The 18,254-nt window shown below is 41.6% G+C and overlaps 1 protein-coding gene across 1 annotated transcript; it reads right to left on the minus strand.

The window, feature by feature from the left end:
• Positions 1-40: 40 nt before the first annotated feature.
• LOC134028016 (RNA polymerase II elongation factor ELL2-like) lies at positions 41-16,519 on the minus strand. The gene is made up of 12 exons (XM_062471318.1): positions 16,293-16,519; positions 15,745-15,792; positions 7,936-8,063; positions 6,847-7,010; positions 4,941-5,182; positions 3,998-4,122; positions 3,221-3,341; positions 2,616-3,075; positions 1,902-1,956; positions 1,547-1,718; positions 1,343-1,387; positions 41-1,214 (listed from the first exon to the last, which is right to left on the minus strand). Exons 1-12 carry the CDS (start codon positions 16,428-16,430, stop codon positions 1,104-1,106), a joined length of 1,809 nt encoding a protein of 602 aa, XP_062327302.1. The 5' UTR covers positions 16,431-16,519; the 3' UTR covers positions 41-1,103.
• Positions 16,520-18,254: the final 1,735 nt, after the last annotated feature.

The following is an 18,254-nucleotide window of genomic DNA, read 5'->3' on the forward strand; positions in this document are numbered from 1 at the left end:
AGAATATGACAAAACAGATCTACTAATATAATGTCAAGGATGTTGGCAGTTTGTTTTATAAGGCCTCGAAACCCTTGTGGTGAACATTCAGTGCAAAATACATAATCATAATAAGTAATCATCAAAACACTCTCAATTAGATTGGTTTGACACTACAATGCATTGGCAAATCTAACAATGACCGTAACTGATTCCCTCTACAATGACTAATGTAAATGTTTCCATCATTAGTTTCGACAATATGGTATTGTATTAAAACTATTTTCAAATTCTTGAAAATCAGTTTTAATCTTGTTAAGGGAATTGAGTTTCACCTGAACCCTGCAACATATACTCACTACTTTTGATAGACATTTAGTGTACCTCACAAACCTCCTCTCCTTGTTCACACCACCCCGTACAAACACACTGATGTCATGTGACATGTTCCTCACCCCCAAGGGTGACAGGGAGCAGTGCAAAACAAGAGAACAGATCACATACAATAAACAGAACACGACAGAAGTCCAAGGTTCTAAATAAATACATCAGTAGTTCAAAGAATTTAGAGAGAAAGGAAGACCAAAGTCTCCTACCAAACAATACCGCAATAACAAAGTGACTGAAAAAGTTGCCAACCAAGTGTTCTTTCTCTGTGGTGACTGCTTTGGACAGGCACAGGGCAACTACTGCCTTATGTAATCAGACAGACTTAATTCTGTCTAATTGTTTTATCATCTTGTTTAGTGAAGAGCGCTCTAGGCATGAGGTTGCAGAACAGAAAATTAAAATATTAAAGCGAAAACATTATTGAATATGTTTTGGGACACAAAACAAGGAAGTGATTTTCTCTGGTATTTTATAGTCTGAACAAACATTCAAAACGAATATGCAAATCAATAATAAAACAAAACTAGAAATAGATAGCCTTTTTCTTCTTTGAATCAGTATTTAGTGATCCTAATGTTCTGAGTGACAGTAGTGGACCTCTAAAAGGTAATTGGAAAGTTCTAGACCTTTAAAGTGAAAATGCATTTGAAGTTTGTGCTAATGCTGATGGTTCCATTTCTCTTGCGCACAGATCACAGGATACGCCCTAATATAACTCTATGGATACGCCAGCACTATGAGGGGTTATGAGAGAGGTCAAAGTCTGTAATGAGTTGTTTTATGTGGGAAAGTTTCTGATGGAGATATTCACAGCGTTTTTTTTCTTCCCGATAGCCCGGAAACTTCTGCAGAGACAAGAAATGATTACATCCGTTAAACGACAGTGGGTGAATGTCAAACGAGACAGCTGAATACTACAATGCCTATAAGACTTTTAGCTTTTCAGACTCAAAACCACACAATCATGACCCACCTTTCGATACTTCTTGTACTTGTCCAGTATTTGGTCTTCCATAATCTATGTGGCACAATGCAAAACAAAAACACATCAAATATCAGAGTATTCATCAGACCAGAAACTATTTAATAGAACAGTCATGCAATAATGTAAGACCGTAAGATATAACATTCTTTAAGTCATATCATAATCACAGCATATACCTGCTGCATACTGTACCTTGTATTCCTGTGTTCCTGGAGACAGACTCTTGATCTTTGAGCCAAGCTGGACAAACATATGTGTGATTGTGGCAATCCTGGAATGCAGGTCTTTGTACTCATCATACTCAGCACAGAAGTCTACCTGGTATCTCTGCCGCTCCTCCACATTACTAATGGGACTGTATGCTCTGAAGAGACAGATGTGTTCGCATTAATGGTTGTACCCGGTGTTTCTCTTTTGGTCCACACTGTGGCAGTACAGTTTCACTGAGTTCTACTGTCAAGACAGCTTTATTTCATATATCACAAACTCAATAGCTCACTTGCTTTCAGGCAAGTGTTAGTAAGTGATATCATTTGTTGATACTCACAGTACGTAATCGGGCTTCTCCTCCACCGCAGGAACAGCATTTGTGATGGCAGGTTCTGCATTTGTAAACACACAAGACATGATGAGGTTAATGCTATTACAGACACAAAATATAGCTTTGTGTGCTAAATGCCTCATGTGTCATTGCATGCCATTATAAGCGTGCAGCTACACACTAAGAGAGTCTGAAAGTGTCAGGAGACAAGGCAGCTTAGAGACTTAATACACTCTTCTCTGGCTGTTATTGACTCAATCAGACACAAGGTACACCGGGGACCCAAGAGAGTAGACTTGTGGGAACTAGTAAAGGTTGTGAACACAACCTGGCCTATGAGAGATACTACTTTGTAAGTATACTGCTGAAGATAAACAAAGGTACTCATGCAGTGAGGCCACACAAACGTAACTCATGTAAAAATAAAAAATAAAGAAAAAAAGCATAAGGTTATGTTATTTTGTGTGTATGCAATGAAACAAAACATCTTATCTGATACTCCACTAAGCCGTATGTTGAAATCACCCCTTTGATGTAGTATGATACATTACGTATAAATATTTTCCATGAGGAAAAATCATGTTCGTGATGCAAAATAATGTTTTTCCATTAACCATGGACACAACATGTCATAACGAAATGTCATAATGAAAATTTGCCTACATGACTAACCAAATGTGAAGGAAAAGAAAGGTGATATTGTATGTGAAAGCTCCTTACCATGAGGTTTATCTTGAATTTGTTTGATATTTGGGCTGTTTTCCAGCCACTCGCTAGTCTGCCTGTCTTTTAATCGCTCCCTCTCCTTCTCTTTATGCTTCTTAGACTTTTTCTTTTTATGCTGACTGTTGGCGAGCTGCTGGTGAACGCAGTCTGAGTCATTCTGCAGTGTCTCCTGGCCGGTCACCTGGGGGCTGTGTTCTCCTCTCTCTGACATGTGATCATCAGTACAGCTACTCAACTTGTCCATAGGGGGGAGGAAGCCATTTTGGCTGTTTGAAATGTGGTTACTTGTCCTTTGAAACTCAGTGTTTGTGTGGAAAATAGGATTGAGAGAGGGGGATTGGTCTTTGCAATTTGATAGTCCGTTAGTAGTTGGCTGCAGATGCAACCTCTGGTCTATGAGTCTTTGTTTTTTCAGAGCCGGGCTGTCCAATGAGTCCGAAGGCAGAGGCCGTTTCTGAGGAAGGAAGAAGAAAGAGCTGTGTCACCATCTGTAACATATTTAGTTTGCTATTTTAATAATGTGTTGACAGGATGCACTCTGTCCTTTGCAGACAGCTAAATTTGCAAAAATAATTCAGCTTCATAGACATCAGATTTACCCCGGCAGGATTCTTGACTGAGGTGTGATGCAAAGGAGAATCCCATGAAGTCTTGTGGAATGAGTTTGTAGAGTTTGCCTGGAAAGTTCTTGATTGGCTGCTACTCTGCAGCTGCAATTTCCTGCAAACAAGCCAAGGCAGAAAAATGACAGTTACAAAAGCAGCTAGAAATATACATGTAAGTTTAAGTTTTATAATTGTCACTGTGCTACGGTATAGTTTATGGGGCTAGAGAAAAATAAGCAGGCTAACACTTATTACATACAGCAGGTTGAGACATGCTGAATCCTGTTTTCTAGCATTAGGCAACACCTGCAGGAAGACACCACACTACTGCCTGCCTACTGCACTCAGGCATGTAGCTGCTCTGGCAGCAGATAACAATTGTGCCTCATGTCTGCCATTATGAACAAAACAATTACCATATTAAGTCAATTTCCTGTCCAGTCATTCCACAAACAACTCCCTTTCCCATTTCCATCAAGCATCTAAATATTCGTGTTTACATATCTATACACGTTGAGCGTTGCATCAAGTAACACTTTTGAGGTGAAGCTTAGCACCACCCGTTGTTGTTCACAGTATATCATGATGATAGAAGTAATGTCATAAAGACAGGCTCCCGTGTGTACCATCCCAAAATGCCAGTGAATACCTTGTTTAATAAAACGGAACGCAAATGCTCCTTTCTAAGAAATGTTATTGTTGTAATTCTATATGCTGTGTAGACGCCATCTGTTCATGGCGATGAGTAGTCAGAATCACACAGGAACCCACCTGGCCAGCAGCCTGTTAACTAGCTGCTTCTCCTCCTCCACGTAGCCAGGCCAGTCCCTTTGAACAAGTCTGTAGCACTCGTCCTTGAGGAGGTAGCTGTTATCTTTAGGATTCACTTTGGCCACCTGCAAGAGAAACCAGAAAGAGCAGATTAATGCTAAGCAGTGTGGTAGCATTTCTATTGAAGCTCAATAGCAAGACCTGGGTGGTCCTTTTATGTCAAATTGAATGGTTTTATTTCTTTGTCTATTGTACATGGGTATTTTATTAGTGTAATACATCATAGTTCTATACTGCGCACTCCCCAGCTTTGATCATCAGAATCAAAGTCTAATGAGTATTAATTCCTAATGATTAATAATTCAAAGTCAAACGCAACAGCATGCATAATTTCAGGGTTATTAGCAACATGTTTAAATTATTCATAATTGTATCTTCTCAAACACACACAGAGCACACACATACACACACTGTGTGTGTCACATACAGTATGTGAATATGCTATATAGTATAAACTATTACTACTATACGCAAATCCTCTTTAAAATCAATGCCTTTTCTGTTTCTACTTCACACAGAAGCCCTGTCATCCTAGTTCCTAGTGACTGGCTTTCTCTCATGGTAACGAACTAATGTAGTCCGCTCTATAATCTACCCAGACTGCCTTTCTCTAAGGATATCCATCTTTCAGAGCTCTCCTGCCAGAAGGCTCACCCCACCCCACTGCAAACACAATCCCCTCAGCAGAGATAATTACACCCCCGACCTAATTACACACGCACACGCACGCTTGTGCGCACGCATACTCACACGTATACACATGCACGCATACTTGTAAATGTAAATATTGGAAAACTACAGTCAAACCTTCCAAATTGGATGGCCTGGCCGCTTCGGCTGAAACGCTTCGGCTGTGTGTGTGTGTGTGTGTGTGTGTGTTTACCTCATCCAGTAAAGAGCCCAGCTCGGCCTTGTCCTTAGGGCTGGCCCTCTCTCTCTCCAGCCACAGAAGAAGCTCAGGTTTCCTGTATGGCTTTAAGGCTAGAAGGTGGATAATGCGTTCTCGCAAAGGCCTTTGGGTGAGCAGGCCCAGGGCGCTATTCCTCCTGTTGGTGGGAGAGTGCTTGTGGAGGCTGTCTGATGCAGACAGAGGTGTTGGCTTTTTCTGTAACTTGACACATTTACCTAAACACAGGAAATACAAATGTCAAGATGGCTGCAAAACCTTATATTACATCATTTAAGTTTTTTGTAACCTGCTTTTCCACATTCCTTATTTGAGAAGTCAAACATACAGAACTGTAAACACCTGTCAAGATGACATAATGCTTTTAATAATGTGTCTTATAATGTACATTTTGCCTTTTGGGATAATCACTCATTCAAGTCCCTGGACCAGGTTATGTCAAGTGAGGTCAGTGCTTCAAGTCCAGATAGAGCACCTAACAACTATAATCTCATTATAACTTAAGCTCTGCTTTCTGGGTCAGTGGAGGGCTCGAGGATCAGTTCAGATCTCACTTCCACTGTTTCTGCTCAATAGACAACCTCTCACTTAAATTTAGTCACTTTAAATAGATTGTATAATTTGATTATACAATCATGATCTTGTGCAATAGTGAAATCACTATTGCACAAGATTGCACAAGATCATGGTTGTATAATCAACCATGTATAGTAAATCCTACTAACCGTAATCTTACGGTTAGTAGGATTTACTATACATGGGTTTTTGGCAAGTTTGATAGTTTTGTATCTTCGTACAGTACTGAATGAGCATGGGTTCAATTAAATGAGTCCCTATGGGCACACTGCAGTGTTTCCCCTACCATTATATTAGGGGGGCGCCCCACCCCCCCAACGGCCCCCCCCGCCCACCCTGGAAGGTCAAGTTACCTTTAAGGTTACCATATAAAGGTTTATATATATATATTTATATAAGGTTACCTATAAAACAGGTCTATAGCTTGCTCTTTTATTAAACAAACTAAATGGCCTTCTGTTATTTATCTTATCCCCCCCCCCCCCCCCCAAAGCTGTAAACCTAGGGGAAACACTGCACTGTATACATTATAAGCTCATCATCACCTCAATAACTGATGTTGCGCAACACTGAGACTTAAAACCAACACAAGCCACTCGAGACAGGAACCCCAGCACTGTGCAAACACTGGCAGACAGGACCATGCCAAGAAGAAACCGATTGCATAAGCAGAGTTTGAAAGCTTTGAGGGAGGAACAACACCAACAATAGCATGCAAGCACATGCCTCGCCACTCAAGTTTAGTGTTACCTATGGAGAGGAAATTGCGATAAGATTGGCATGTCACTGTATGAACTTAAGCAACAATTCAACCTTTGTGACTTTTTTTTGCTCTCAGAGTGCTGTACAGCCAACGTGCAGTACCTTTACACATGTATGCTTTTGATTTAGTTACACCTGATCCTGCGCAGGTGTAACTGTTATGACACTGTGTGATAGGCCTTAATCGAATGTGTTGACTGTGACGATACCTAATTCACTGGTGTTACAATGGGGGTGTACGCAGGGAAACACACACCGATGTATTACAGATTCTAGGTTGCAACACAAAGAAGCTTTACAACAGAAAACAGATAAGCATTTCCTGACACCTTGTTAGTGCCACCATAGATTATATAACAGGAAGAAAAGGGGTGGAGAGGGAAAGAGAGAGGAGAAAAAGAGAGAAAGAGAAGGAAAGAGAAAATGAAGAGAAAGAGAGAGAGAAAGAATGTGTGTGAGAGAGAGAGAGAGATAGATAGAGAGATACAGACAGACAGAGAGAGAGAGAGAGTGAGAGACATAGAGAGATACAGAGGAGTCCTACTAGGGTGTGTGGTCCCCGGCTTGATCTCGATGGCCGACCGGCTCCAGATGTCCTTCTCCACCTGGGACATCCTCTCCCGCGTCATCTGGTATGAGTCGTCGGTGGCACACACTGTGATCTTGTCCAAAATACTGCCCTGGCTCTTCAGCTGCTCTCGACCAGCACTGAGGGTCAGACAACACAAGGCTCAGTCTGTGAAATACACGGTGTGGCGTTGTTGTTTATGTACACAGCATACGTCCAGATTTAGCTTAGCTATTACAGAGGAGGCTAACTGATCTATGTATGCCATATACTGTATGAGGATAGATGCCTTAGGATTTACTTAGTTTAGGCTACACATGTGAACTATGTGTGCTGTCCTTTCCAAGAAGTAGCTCGTTAGAAAATATTGAATACCTAAAAGGATTTGTAGAAAAACCTACTTCAGGCCATTCTCAAGATACACAACGTACTATAAAGAATGATAGGTTTCAGATGTCATTCTATTGACATGAATGAAAACAAAACATTTCCATTTTATCCCAACAACTGGAGATGTAGAAAGAAACAGAGAGTCGGAATCCGTTTCCTTTTCTCCAGAGTCATCCATACCGGTGAGACCAATGGAGCCACATAAGCCCAGTGTTTGTGATGTTGGTCTTGGCCCTGACGTCTGTCTAGAATGAGCAGCAAAGTTCAGACCACAGCTAGGCAGCTGGCACCAACAGGCTACATTGAAGTAAAGCACTGTCTCAATCTCTCTTCAACGCAAACAGGCTCTCACTGACACATAATGAGAGGGTCTCTTCCCGAAAATACAGGATATTACGATGGCGAAGTCCCATACACAATAGAAACTAACTACAGTGCTCACTCTCCTGGTGCAGAGAGGACTCTTAAAGGGATAAGGCCACATGCAAAGAGTTGGCACTAGGCCACTAACAAACTGACAGCCTGCAGTGGACACGTCCCATATCCTGCTCACAGAGAACCCCTGGCACTGCTTACTGTATGTGATACTGTATATTTCCCTTCACAACACAGTTTCCTCAAAAAATTATGTCAATTATACAACTGGCTCATACAAACCAATAGGATTGTCCTTACCTGGAGACATATTGGTGGACACACTCAAAGCTGGCCTGGGGCTGGTCCTTGCTGTCACTGGACAGGTAGAAGGAGAAGAGGCGTAGAGCAGCTGGGGATTCGGGTGAGGCGGTGGGGATTTTGACGTACTGCAGAAGAAATACAGCAAAGAAAACGCAAACGTCCAGGGTAAGAGCTTGTCCCTAACATACACACTACAGAGTGATGTCAACTGTTGATATATGGGCTTGACAGTTTTACAGTCAAGTACTGGGTAGGATGTCTAATTTCCATGCAGTCTAACGCATGTATTTCTTGCCGAGCTAAAAATTTAAGGGCAGGAGCCTTTAATGGGCAGGGCAGGACCCATACATTGTTCTGTGTCTCACCATGCATTTCCAAATGAATGGTGGACCATATTTTGAACTAGAATGAACTAGCACGATAAAATATTGGTGTTAGGCCTTGAGAGAAAGCTGGACATTGCACTCTGACCCCTCGCTCTTGCTCTCTGTTTTCACAGCCTGGTGAACTTTAGACCTCCCACAGGACCTCTGCTCCCTCTTGATCTCTCTCTCGCTCACTCGCTCTCATCCTCAGACACACACACACACACAGTGTATCCACCAGCCGACCATAAATATATCTCCCTGGGTAAACAGTGTTTTTAAGTCCTGTCTGCCATGGTGTCCCTGAGATCCCACTGCAGACTTACTGGAGCACAGTAGAGCCAGGACCTCTTGGGCTGACACACACACACACACATAACCACATAACCACATGTGCACACATACACACACATAACCACACTCACTAACACTCACTCACACATAAACATACACACAGTCAAAACAAGACACACATGCCTTAGTGAGTAATAAATGACTTTTACACTTGATCTACAGCTTTACCACACTTAGATGGAATGCTTCAATTGTAGCTATGCCTTGCTTGACTTGCTTTACTATAATCACTATCTGTCTCACCACAGACTGGAACAGTCTAGCAGCACATAATGATAGGGAAATATTACTTTACTACTAAAAACAAAAATATAGTAACTACTGGTTTTGTATCAGAATGACCACTGCCCTCTGACCTCCATGGCCAAAGGACAAGTCTAATGAATTCAGACTTGCATGGTTGGTGACCTCAAAGCTACAAGACCACATTTTCAGTGAGTCTAATAAAAACGGCTAAGGGAGAGGATCTAATGAGGATTTATCAGAGGTCAGTGGGAACACAGACAATATAAAATGCTATACTTCAAGTACCTGGGACACTTTAAGGCCACATAAATCCTCCATTGTATTTGAACTTATCAGCAGCTTCACTGTAATCTCCTTCTCCATGCTGCAGGTAGGCTATTGCCTAAATGTCCAGTTTCATTTTAGCAAAGCAGGAAGTCATTAAAACGGCATTTCCCTTCCTTTAACCCTGGTTATCTTTGAGCTGCTGTTACTTTGTTATGGTACTTTGGTGTCCTCCTTTACCCTGACCAAAGGTGAAATAGTTCACAGTGCACTGGGATTTGAGGACTGTGCATGACACGAATCAAGGGTTCAGGCCCGTCTTTGGAGCAATGAAAGAATCTAAACTTCACTATCTTATCTGTCTGTTGCACATGTCCGTGCACGCTGGCTTTCACTGCAGGAATTTACAAAAACATCCCTGTCTAAAGCTGATAGCACTGGGACTGACAGCCTGCAGTCCCAGTGTGTGGTTACACCGCTGATAATAAGGCCAATAGCAGGTCCAACTATAGCGCAACCTGATTTTCAACATTGTGGTTATTGTCATTTCCGTGTTACATTTTGCCCTTTTTAGGACTGTTTAATAGGGCTGTAGGCTAAATGGTTGTAATAGCCACACAGTGCAAAATAAAATGTAAAAAGTTGTGAGTACTCACGTGCTAATAAAATAAATAGAATAAATATAATTAATAATAATTAAAAACAAGTGTCTGTTTCAGTAACCTAATGTAGTATAACCATCATCTGTCAAAGCACCCTTGCTCCATATTACGCAATTTAGAAACAGCTGGAAGACTATTGAAGCTTTCCATGAAAAAAGGACTGTTCCATAAACAGAGGTTTGGAATAAACAGTTCTTGAGGTGTTGTGTCTTTTAGAACAAAAGACCTTTAACAAGAAGAACAGCCTTCGCTATTCAACTCGAAGAGTTAAAGATGACCCGGCTGTTATGCGTTCCGAATGAAATTCAAGTCGATGTGAAGTAACCAGTCTTTCCAAAGAAAGGACTGTGAAAAGCTGCATGTTCTGTAAGAAAATATGTTCTTTTATTAGTGTTTAGGTTTGGAGCTATAAAATTTAAGACAGCTATTTAACTACAAAGGAGTCTTTTAAAGACATCCTTAAATAACCCTTCAACAGTTTCTTCTAACTGAGACCTAAGAGAAATTTCAGCTCATCATGGCCTAAATGCATTTAGGAGAAAAGCTGAACTTTCAGTTGAATCACAGTGATAGTTGAGCAATACAGTGCTAAATAAAGCAGAAAATTGGCAACAGTCTGAGCTGCAAGCTGATTAACCATAATAACTGGATCACAATAAACATCTCACTCAACTGGAGTCTCTGTGGATGCGAGAAAGAACAAAAGAGACATCAGAATTCTGCATTGATCAGAATAACAGAGGGATATTTACTGCCAGTCCTCTTCTAGCTAACAGGGATATTAATAATTGATTGAGTCTGTGTTCATAGGATTGTGCCACGGGCAAATGCAGGAGTCCAGCTGTTAGAAATGCCCAGTCATGCAGAGGTCCCAGAAGCGCTTCCTGGCATCTAGCCAATGACAGCTCTTCCTAAAGTATGACCTCCACAGGCAGACTCCAGGAACCCCTACTGAGAGTAACACAACAAGCACTCTCATTCTAAGCCACTGGGCTCACACCAAAGTCTAACACTCCAGAGAGCTACTCATGGCACCCCACACTAGACGCCCTTCCACAAAGGACTTGGCAATTCAAGAGACCAACTGACCATGAATAATTAAATATTTATGTCCGTCTTTCAAGTCAAATATTCAAGGAATTTGCCGTCCAGTCTTTCGCTTTTGATTTCAGAAGTGAGAGATGGGAAAACCAGACGTAAAACAGGCAAGAAATAATCAGATGTCAAAATGTAAGCGATGCTAGCAAGCCATAAATCAGAGACTGGGCTGTGGATTCAAAACAACCCCTGCACTTGGGAGTGACTTACAACCCCAATAATGCTCAATGACCCCCTAAGGCTGGGGCCAAGACTGCAGCACAAAAAGCAGAGGTTTAAGGTGGTTCGACTCTTAACCTCTCTTATAACCCGGGTCCTAGTCCCCGCCCCCTCCCCTGCTCTATCCATATTTGCTCTCACAGTTGCCAATAGCCACACCCTCTCTTTCCCTCACTCCACCAGTGCACGCTTCATACTCATTCTAATCAACGTCACTCAGGTCAGTTCAGTCTGAGCGGTCCATTCTTTCACAGCCTCCTCCTTCATCTTCATCACCAGATGTCAGAGGGGGGGAGGCAGCATTGGGCCTGGGCCGGCTCTCTGGCTCTGCCTCTCTCTTTCTCTCTCTCTCTTTCTCTCTCTCTCTGTGTCTATCCCTCTCGAAATAAATTCATTGCAAGCTCAATGACAGATATCTGGATCGCATGAAGAAACCAATAAGATTGCAGAGCTACAGTAAGATCCAATGAAGTGACTAGGTGAAGAGATTTCTCCACACACCCTCTGGCATTCTGCCATTCCCCAAGGGTCTCAACATTCTTTTATGGTAATCATGTTAGATTCAAATTATATTGAATAACTGTTCAGACATTTCAACTTTTAACCTTGTTGACTTTCACATGGGGAACATGTCGAGGCTGTACGTTTGGTGCAGTTGTAGTGTTGTTGTCTATGTGTCTAAGATAATAGAAACCTCCAAACCATTACGGCTAACAATGCTTGTCATGTGATGTGTGGGGATATAGGAGCCCCTTCTCACATTCCCTGCATCACAGGGGCAAACACCCGGAAGAACCAGCCTGTCACTCTTACGGGAACAAAGATGGTTCTTGACAAGCAAACCTTGCCTGGGTCATCACACACACACACACACACACACAATCAAGAGGATTTGTGCAATAATATAGCCCTAACAGAATTGACAAGGCAGAAACAACATCATTCTGGGTTTATCAAATAATCAAGCCAATTGAACAAAATGTGTGTGAGAGAGAGCTGTATGTGTGAGGATTGTGTTTCCTGCCAGACTTTGGTTGAATGTGGGGTCTGGGTGTAGATCTCATGCAGCCTATTGTTTTCACATCCTCACTAGCCTGAGTAATGGCCCCTGAAAACAGCCTGTCCTTTGTTCTCCGCTCCTCGTCTCCAGAGTGTGATGCCATGGCTCTGCTTCCCTTTTCTGTCAGATACCGTATGAATAAGCAAACCTGCTGCCTGCGAGTTGGATGCAAGTCACTGAGGGTGGTAATACATGGTGTGTGTGCATGTGTGAGAGTGTGAGAGTGTGTGAGTGTGTTAGTGTGCGTTTACTAATCCAGCATGTGCTGTTAGAGGCAGCACTCCAGGTCCTCTCACCAGGGTGTGATGAGCATTACTGCCAGTCATCAGACATAAGGAGGAGGGAGGGGGCTGGGATGACTGTAAATACTCTGCCAAACATCTCAGAGACTGGAACACACACACACCGTTGAATCATCCCCTATCCCAATCCTGTAAACAGACCACCAGTAACCTCGACATTTCTCGTTTCCCAAGACGCACAAAAGAGCCAAAGTGTTTCTCGGGGGCCCACAAGTCGACACAAGCCGTTTAAGAGGAGCACAATGGCCCTCCTCGCCCATGCATCCACAATGGGGAGGACGACATCACAGAAACACAATGTGTCTGTGTCTGCGATCGTCAGCCCGAGCTGCCTCGCTGCGTTCCCCTCCGAGCTGAGCTCCACGTGCGACCGCTGAGTGATTAATGTGGCTGCCATGAGTGGGAGACAGTGCATGTAATCAAGCCAGCCCGTAATCACCTTCCATCCCTTTACATTTACAATTTCAAGCTAAGTCTGGGCAGGCTGCTTGTTCCAGCACTGGAGAGAGATATGGGAGGAGGAGGAGGGGTGGGATGGATGGCTGGATGCTGGAAGGGGGGTTGGGGCGGAAAGAGGAGGGGGGACGTTGTGGCACAAGATTCCCTCAAGGTTTTGCCTTTAATGCCTAAGATGAACTGTCTCTACCAGGTGCCTCAGAGGCCAACCTGTCAGCGTCAACAAATTGTGGGTCAGTGTGCCCAACACAAAGCTCCATCTCAATATGAAATGGGATCTCAACAGAGAAGGCAGGTGCGGTGGCCATGGGCTTATAGAACATGTTTGAGAGAAACTCGGTTAGAACAAGCACCCTTTCATGTGTCTTTTGCCGTGGTGGAGGTTTTCACATCAAGGAATTAGAATGACACGTTCCCCAGCAGGCCAAGATGTGTTCCATTTCCTTAAGCTGCTTAATGCAAACAATGAACACATTTTCACCCTCTAAACCACTGACACTTCTCACATTCACAATTAATAATCCATTCCACCACACAACATATTTGTGTTCTCGGCTAACGTTTTAAGTAAGGGGTGAGCTATATCTCCAACGAGTAGTAAGCACAATTCCTCAACAATTCCCCCATTGTTTGTACATTAGCAAGAGCATATTGATTAGCAGGCTCTAAGAACAAACCCAGAGGAAAACCAAAACTGAATGTGTTTTAGACACATACATTAGGAGCGTACACGAGGGCACTAGACTGATACAGCAGTCATCTTGAACACAAACAATGCCTTCCAGGCACACCAAAACACATCTGGACAGAGAGTAGCGGGAGCTCTGCCACAGAAAAAAACCTGTTTCTGGTCTTTCTCAGATGATGGAGAACATTCCAGAGGCATTCCTCTTATTGTTATTCAAATCAGAGGAGGACAGCAAACAATCACGGGGCAGACCCATGGGGACAGAACTCACTGCAGGGAACCGAGTGCCCCACGAGCAGTGGAGAGGGTTCTGTTGCTACAGGGCTCCAGATCTTCAGACAGCCCTTACAGGGAGGTGAGACACGTAGCATAAACATATTAATCAAGCCGAAGCATGCTTATAAGTGGAACAATTCATTCTGACACTCAGTTCAGACAGGTCCACTAACATGAGTGTTAGTTTATCAGTTAAATTTACTCACTTACTGTAATTACCCAAGTGACAATCATAGAAAATTAGCAAAGCTCATGTAATACTACTATACCACTCACATTAACAAAAACAATAACTCCTGTTTAGTCTAATACAGCAGTGCCTCTGAACTGTAATCTGTCCATGGCTTCCTTTTTTCATAATAGTTGGGCCCACATCAAAAATCAGGATTCGGACTGAAGTGTGATATGCCTACTCTCCTTCTATTACTTTTGTGATGGAGAAATAACTTGTCTACCTATAACTGGATCCCTATTAAAACAAGTCTGCAATTCTGTTGGTTTTTTTTGGAACGCTGGATTGAAGGTGTTCCGTGCCTTCAGAGGAGGCATGGGAAAATGGCAGATGACAACCACCCAGCAGGACACTCTTCCCAAGTGGACTATCCTACTGCACTATGACATTCTAGAGTGGGGGCATCTACAGGGTTTATGGGAAATCTCCTATTCTGACTACACACTCCCATGTCTCAAGTGTAGGGCATAGGGGTGAGTTAGGGCATAGTAAATAGTATATACTTTGGCTTGATGTCAACGTGCCTTTCCTTAAAGGCAAACATTGATGCCACTTTCCCACACAACTTGTGGGTTCTACCGCCAGCTTACGAAGCTTAAGAACGGCTTATTAACTTATATGATAATAATCATCACATTTTAGATGATGAGAAAGGTGAAGTTCCACATTAAATCCAATTATATTATTTTAAGTTATGATGAGACATGAGTCACACTAAACATGCTTGACACACTTTCCTTTTTCCACCTATTAAAACAGCCACACCAGACTTCCTTATTCTGTGAACGCACGCACACACACGCAAACCATAGCTCCAGTATCATCTATCTGTACTACCTCTACTAGAAGGGTTAATTTGATCCCTTAATAACACTAGTGCCCTCATCACCCCTTAACTCACCACATGGGGAGTTCTCAACCAGCTCATGCAATTAGAATGTGTAATAGGCAAAAGTGAAATAGTCCCAAAGGCTTTTTCTATTCCTACATTTAGTCTAGGATTATTAGATTGAGGCTACGGACTAGGGTTCCATCAGGAGTAGGCTATATAATATGGTCTTCCCATCGTTCAGTCAATCAGTAATGTGGCTTGTGATAATCTGTTGGATTTTTTGTGATTGATTCTCACTTTCAAACCTATTACCGGTTTTCCTTTTTGACCAGCTGAGGGAACTCTCTCTGCTATGCCTGCGCAAAAGACACAGCTCTCTTTCCCTGCCCCCTCTTGTCCCCTCAGCCTCAGCATTGCTGCTCACTAAACAAAGCCTCCTCACAGTCACCAGGCTGACCGAGTAACCTGCATGGCTGAGATCTTCAGAAAGACTACAAGGCTCCAACTCCAGGGTTCTAGAACTGTTGCTGTTACTGTACACCATATAACTCTAGAGCTATCAGAATAACCATAAGAATTGAGAAATATGAATCCCTTTTTTTTACCCAAAGGAAGAGATCATTAAACGTTATATCTAAAGAATAGGAAATAATGTAATAGGGTCATCAGACACAAAGCAATCTCTTGCTAATTGTCTGTGAAGTACATTTATTGGCAACGTAGGATGAAGCAGTAAACAGTTTATGTCTTACCCCCTGATGTCCTTTGAAGCAAATAGACGGTTGATTTGGCAAGCATCCCTAGGGAGAAGATTGTTTTTGTTATAAAACATAATAAATGTGAAAGGCAAGTGCAGACTAATTTCAGTAACACTTTATTACACTTATTTATTTATTTTAATCCATGAGTCTGAAAGATAAACGTGTTTACACAGATAAACACGGTTAGACGCATGCGTTTTCAACTCAAACTCATAGAAATTCATAGGAGCAATGGCTAATTACTATTCCAAACAGTAGCTACTGACAAAGTCTTGAATTACTTAAATTTTAAATCGACATCAGTTAGCAAGGGAACAACTGACAAGTAGCCTTACTTTCCATAGCCACCCCAAACTCCAAGCATGCAACAATGTGAATATTTGTATCATATATCGATTTGGACAAATACAATCTCAGTAGCGATTCGTTGACAGTAATTCACAGGTAATTGTAAAAACTGCAATTACAGTGAACATAAAAGACAACCCATAATAAACCAAATACTTTGACAAGCAAATACATTTTTTCTTAGATGATACCTTCAGGTTTTGATAGGCTTCCAAGGCTCTGATGGCTGTGTCTGTGAGCTTGACGTGATAAAGTGTCTTGTTTGGAATGTTTTTATCAATCTTTCCACAGGAGAGTCCATAGCGGTGTTCCTGCCTCAGCGCTGCCATCGCTGGGTTCTGGAATTGAAGTGTCTCGAGTTCAAGACGTTCTCATTCAAACGTCACAGAGGCGGGGTTTCGTGTGGCAACAGCGTTCTTGCACGTCATAAATGAAGCGCAGCACGCATTGTACGCAAACGCACATTGCAGAATGCATTACGCTTTTGTGAGAAGGGTAAAGTGCAGTTACATGGTGCTTTATATTGTATGAAACAGACGATTAAAGATTGTCATAACAGGCGTGTGTTCATCATACACTTTACTAAAAAGGTTCATTGTTATGCAATAACTAAACCACTCTCGCTGGGCGCACGAGATAATGTATTTGGAATCAGAGAAACTTCATAATCATATGGAGTGTTAAAACAATAGTTAAACTTTTGTAGTTAAAGGTATGAGGGGCCATTTAGGAAATATTTCAGACTGTCCTCACACAAACACATGAAACACTACACATTCACATATGAAACGTGCACACGCATTCATACTACTGAAAACTCACATACACATGAAATGCTCGCAACAGACGCATGTGAAACGCTCAAGTCTCATAAGGATGAGTGAGAAGCTTTAAGAATGTAAGAGTGTGAGAACATTTTCTGTATATCCGGAAGGCATTTCAGGAGATTTGGAAGGCAGACATTCTCTGGCATTTCAGTTTAGCAGTTTTACAGAAACAAGAGCAAAATAGCTTTAAACTAGAACGAAATGTTTTAAATACTGGGTGACGAAACAAACAGATCTAGAAAAAATCAAGAAAGCAGGGTTCTGGAATTTTATTGATTGCATAGATGTTTTGCTGTTGCTTCATTTCTACAGCTCTGCCCTGAAATGCACCCCCCATGTAATTGATGTTCTGTATATCTTGGCATCAAATTATTCTTACTGTACATTGATGGGACTAATATGAGTAAGTTTCATGCATGTGGCACTTTCCTAATCAGAGTTAGCAGGTGGTGAATTTCAGGGCATTTCCTTTCTTTTTCAAACTTTCACCCCCCAAAATCAAACTCTTTCAAAAAAATATTGTTTCAACCTTTCTAAACTTTTCTTTAAAAAAATGGTTTCAAAAATATTATTTCAACCTTTAAACATTTTTTTTCTTCCACACATGAAGTGAAAGGAGAGGATAGGAGAGAGGAGGAGAGTAGAGAGGGGAGAGGAGAACAGAGAAGCCTAGAGCATAATACAATAGAGTACAGTAGAGTATAGTAGAGTCCTCATCAAGTACTCATTAATGAAGCAAACCTTTTTTCCAAAATATTTTAAACCTTTTTAAACTTAATTTTCAAACCCTTTTTTTCCACACGTGAGGTGAAAGGAGAAGATAGGAGGGAGGAGAAGAGGAAGAGAGTCCTCATCAAGTATTACTCATCAAGTATTACTCATCAAGTACTACTCATCAAGTATTACTCATCAAGTACAACTCATCAAGTATTACTCATCAAGTATTACTCATCAAGTACTACTCATCAAGTACTACTCATCAAGTACTTTTTTTCACATATACAGTGAAAGGAGAAGAGGAGGAGATGAGAACAGAGAAGCCTAAAACTTCTCTTCCCTCATCAAGTACTCATCAATTATGCAAACTTTTTTTTTCAAAACTTCTTTCAAAAATATATTTCCACCTTTCAAAATTATTTTTACAAACCCTTTTTTTTTTTTATATTGTTTCAACCTTTGAAAACGTATTTTTTCAAAACTTTCTTAAAAAATATTTTTTAAACCTTTTGAAATTTTGTTTTTGTAAACTTTGTTTTCACACACAACACGACACAATTTAAATCGTAATTGCTCGTAATTCAAAAAGCCAATGTAAGCAATAAGCAC

The sequence above is a fragment of the Osmerus eperlanus genome, chromosome 10, assembly GCF_963692335.1.
Source record: "Osmerus eperlanus chromosome 10, fOsmEpe2.1, whole genome shotgun sequence".
NCBI classification, from domain to species: Eukaryota; Metazoa; Chordata; class Actinopteri; order Osmeriformes; family Osmeridae; genus Osmerus; species Osmerus eperlanus.

Bases quoted from the DNA above. Each gene is read 5' to 3' on its own strand.
- LOC134028016 (XM_062471318.1), bottom strand. From the start codon at position 16,430: ATGGCAGCGCTGAGGCAGGAACACCGCTATGGACTCTCCTGTGGAAAG. The intron at 4,123-4,940 runs GTAAACACACAC...TTTCTCTTGCAG, and splicing joins TGGGCTCTTTACTGGATGAG to GTGGCCAAAGTGAATCCTAA. The intron at 1,215-1,342 runs GTGGGTCATGAT...TTGTCTCTGCAG, and splicing joins AGTACAAGAAGTATCGAAAG to AAGTTTCCGGGCTATCGGGA.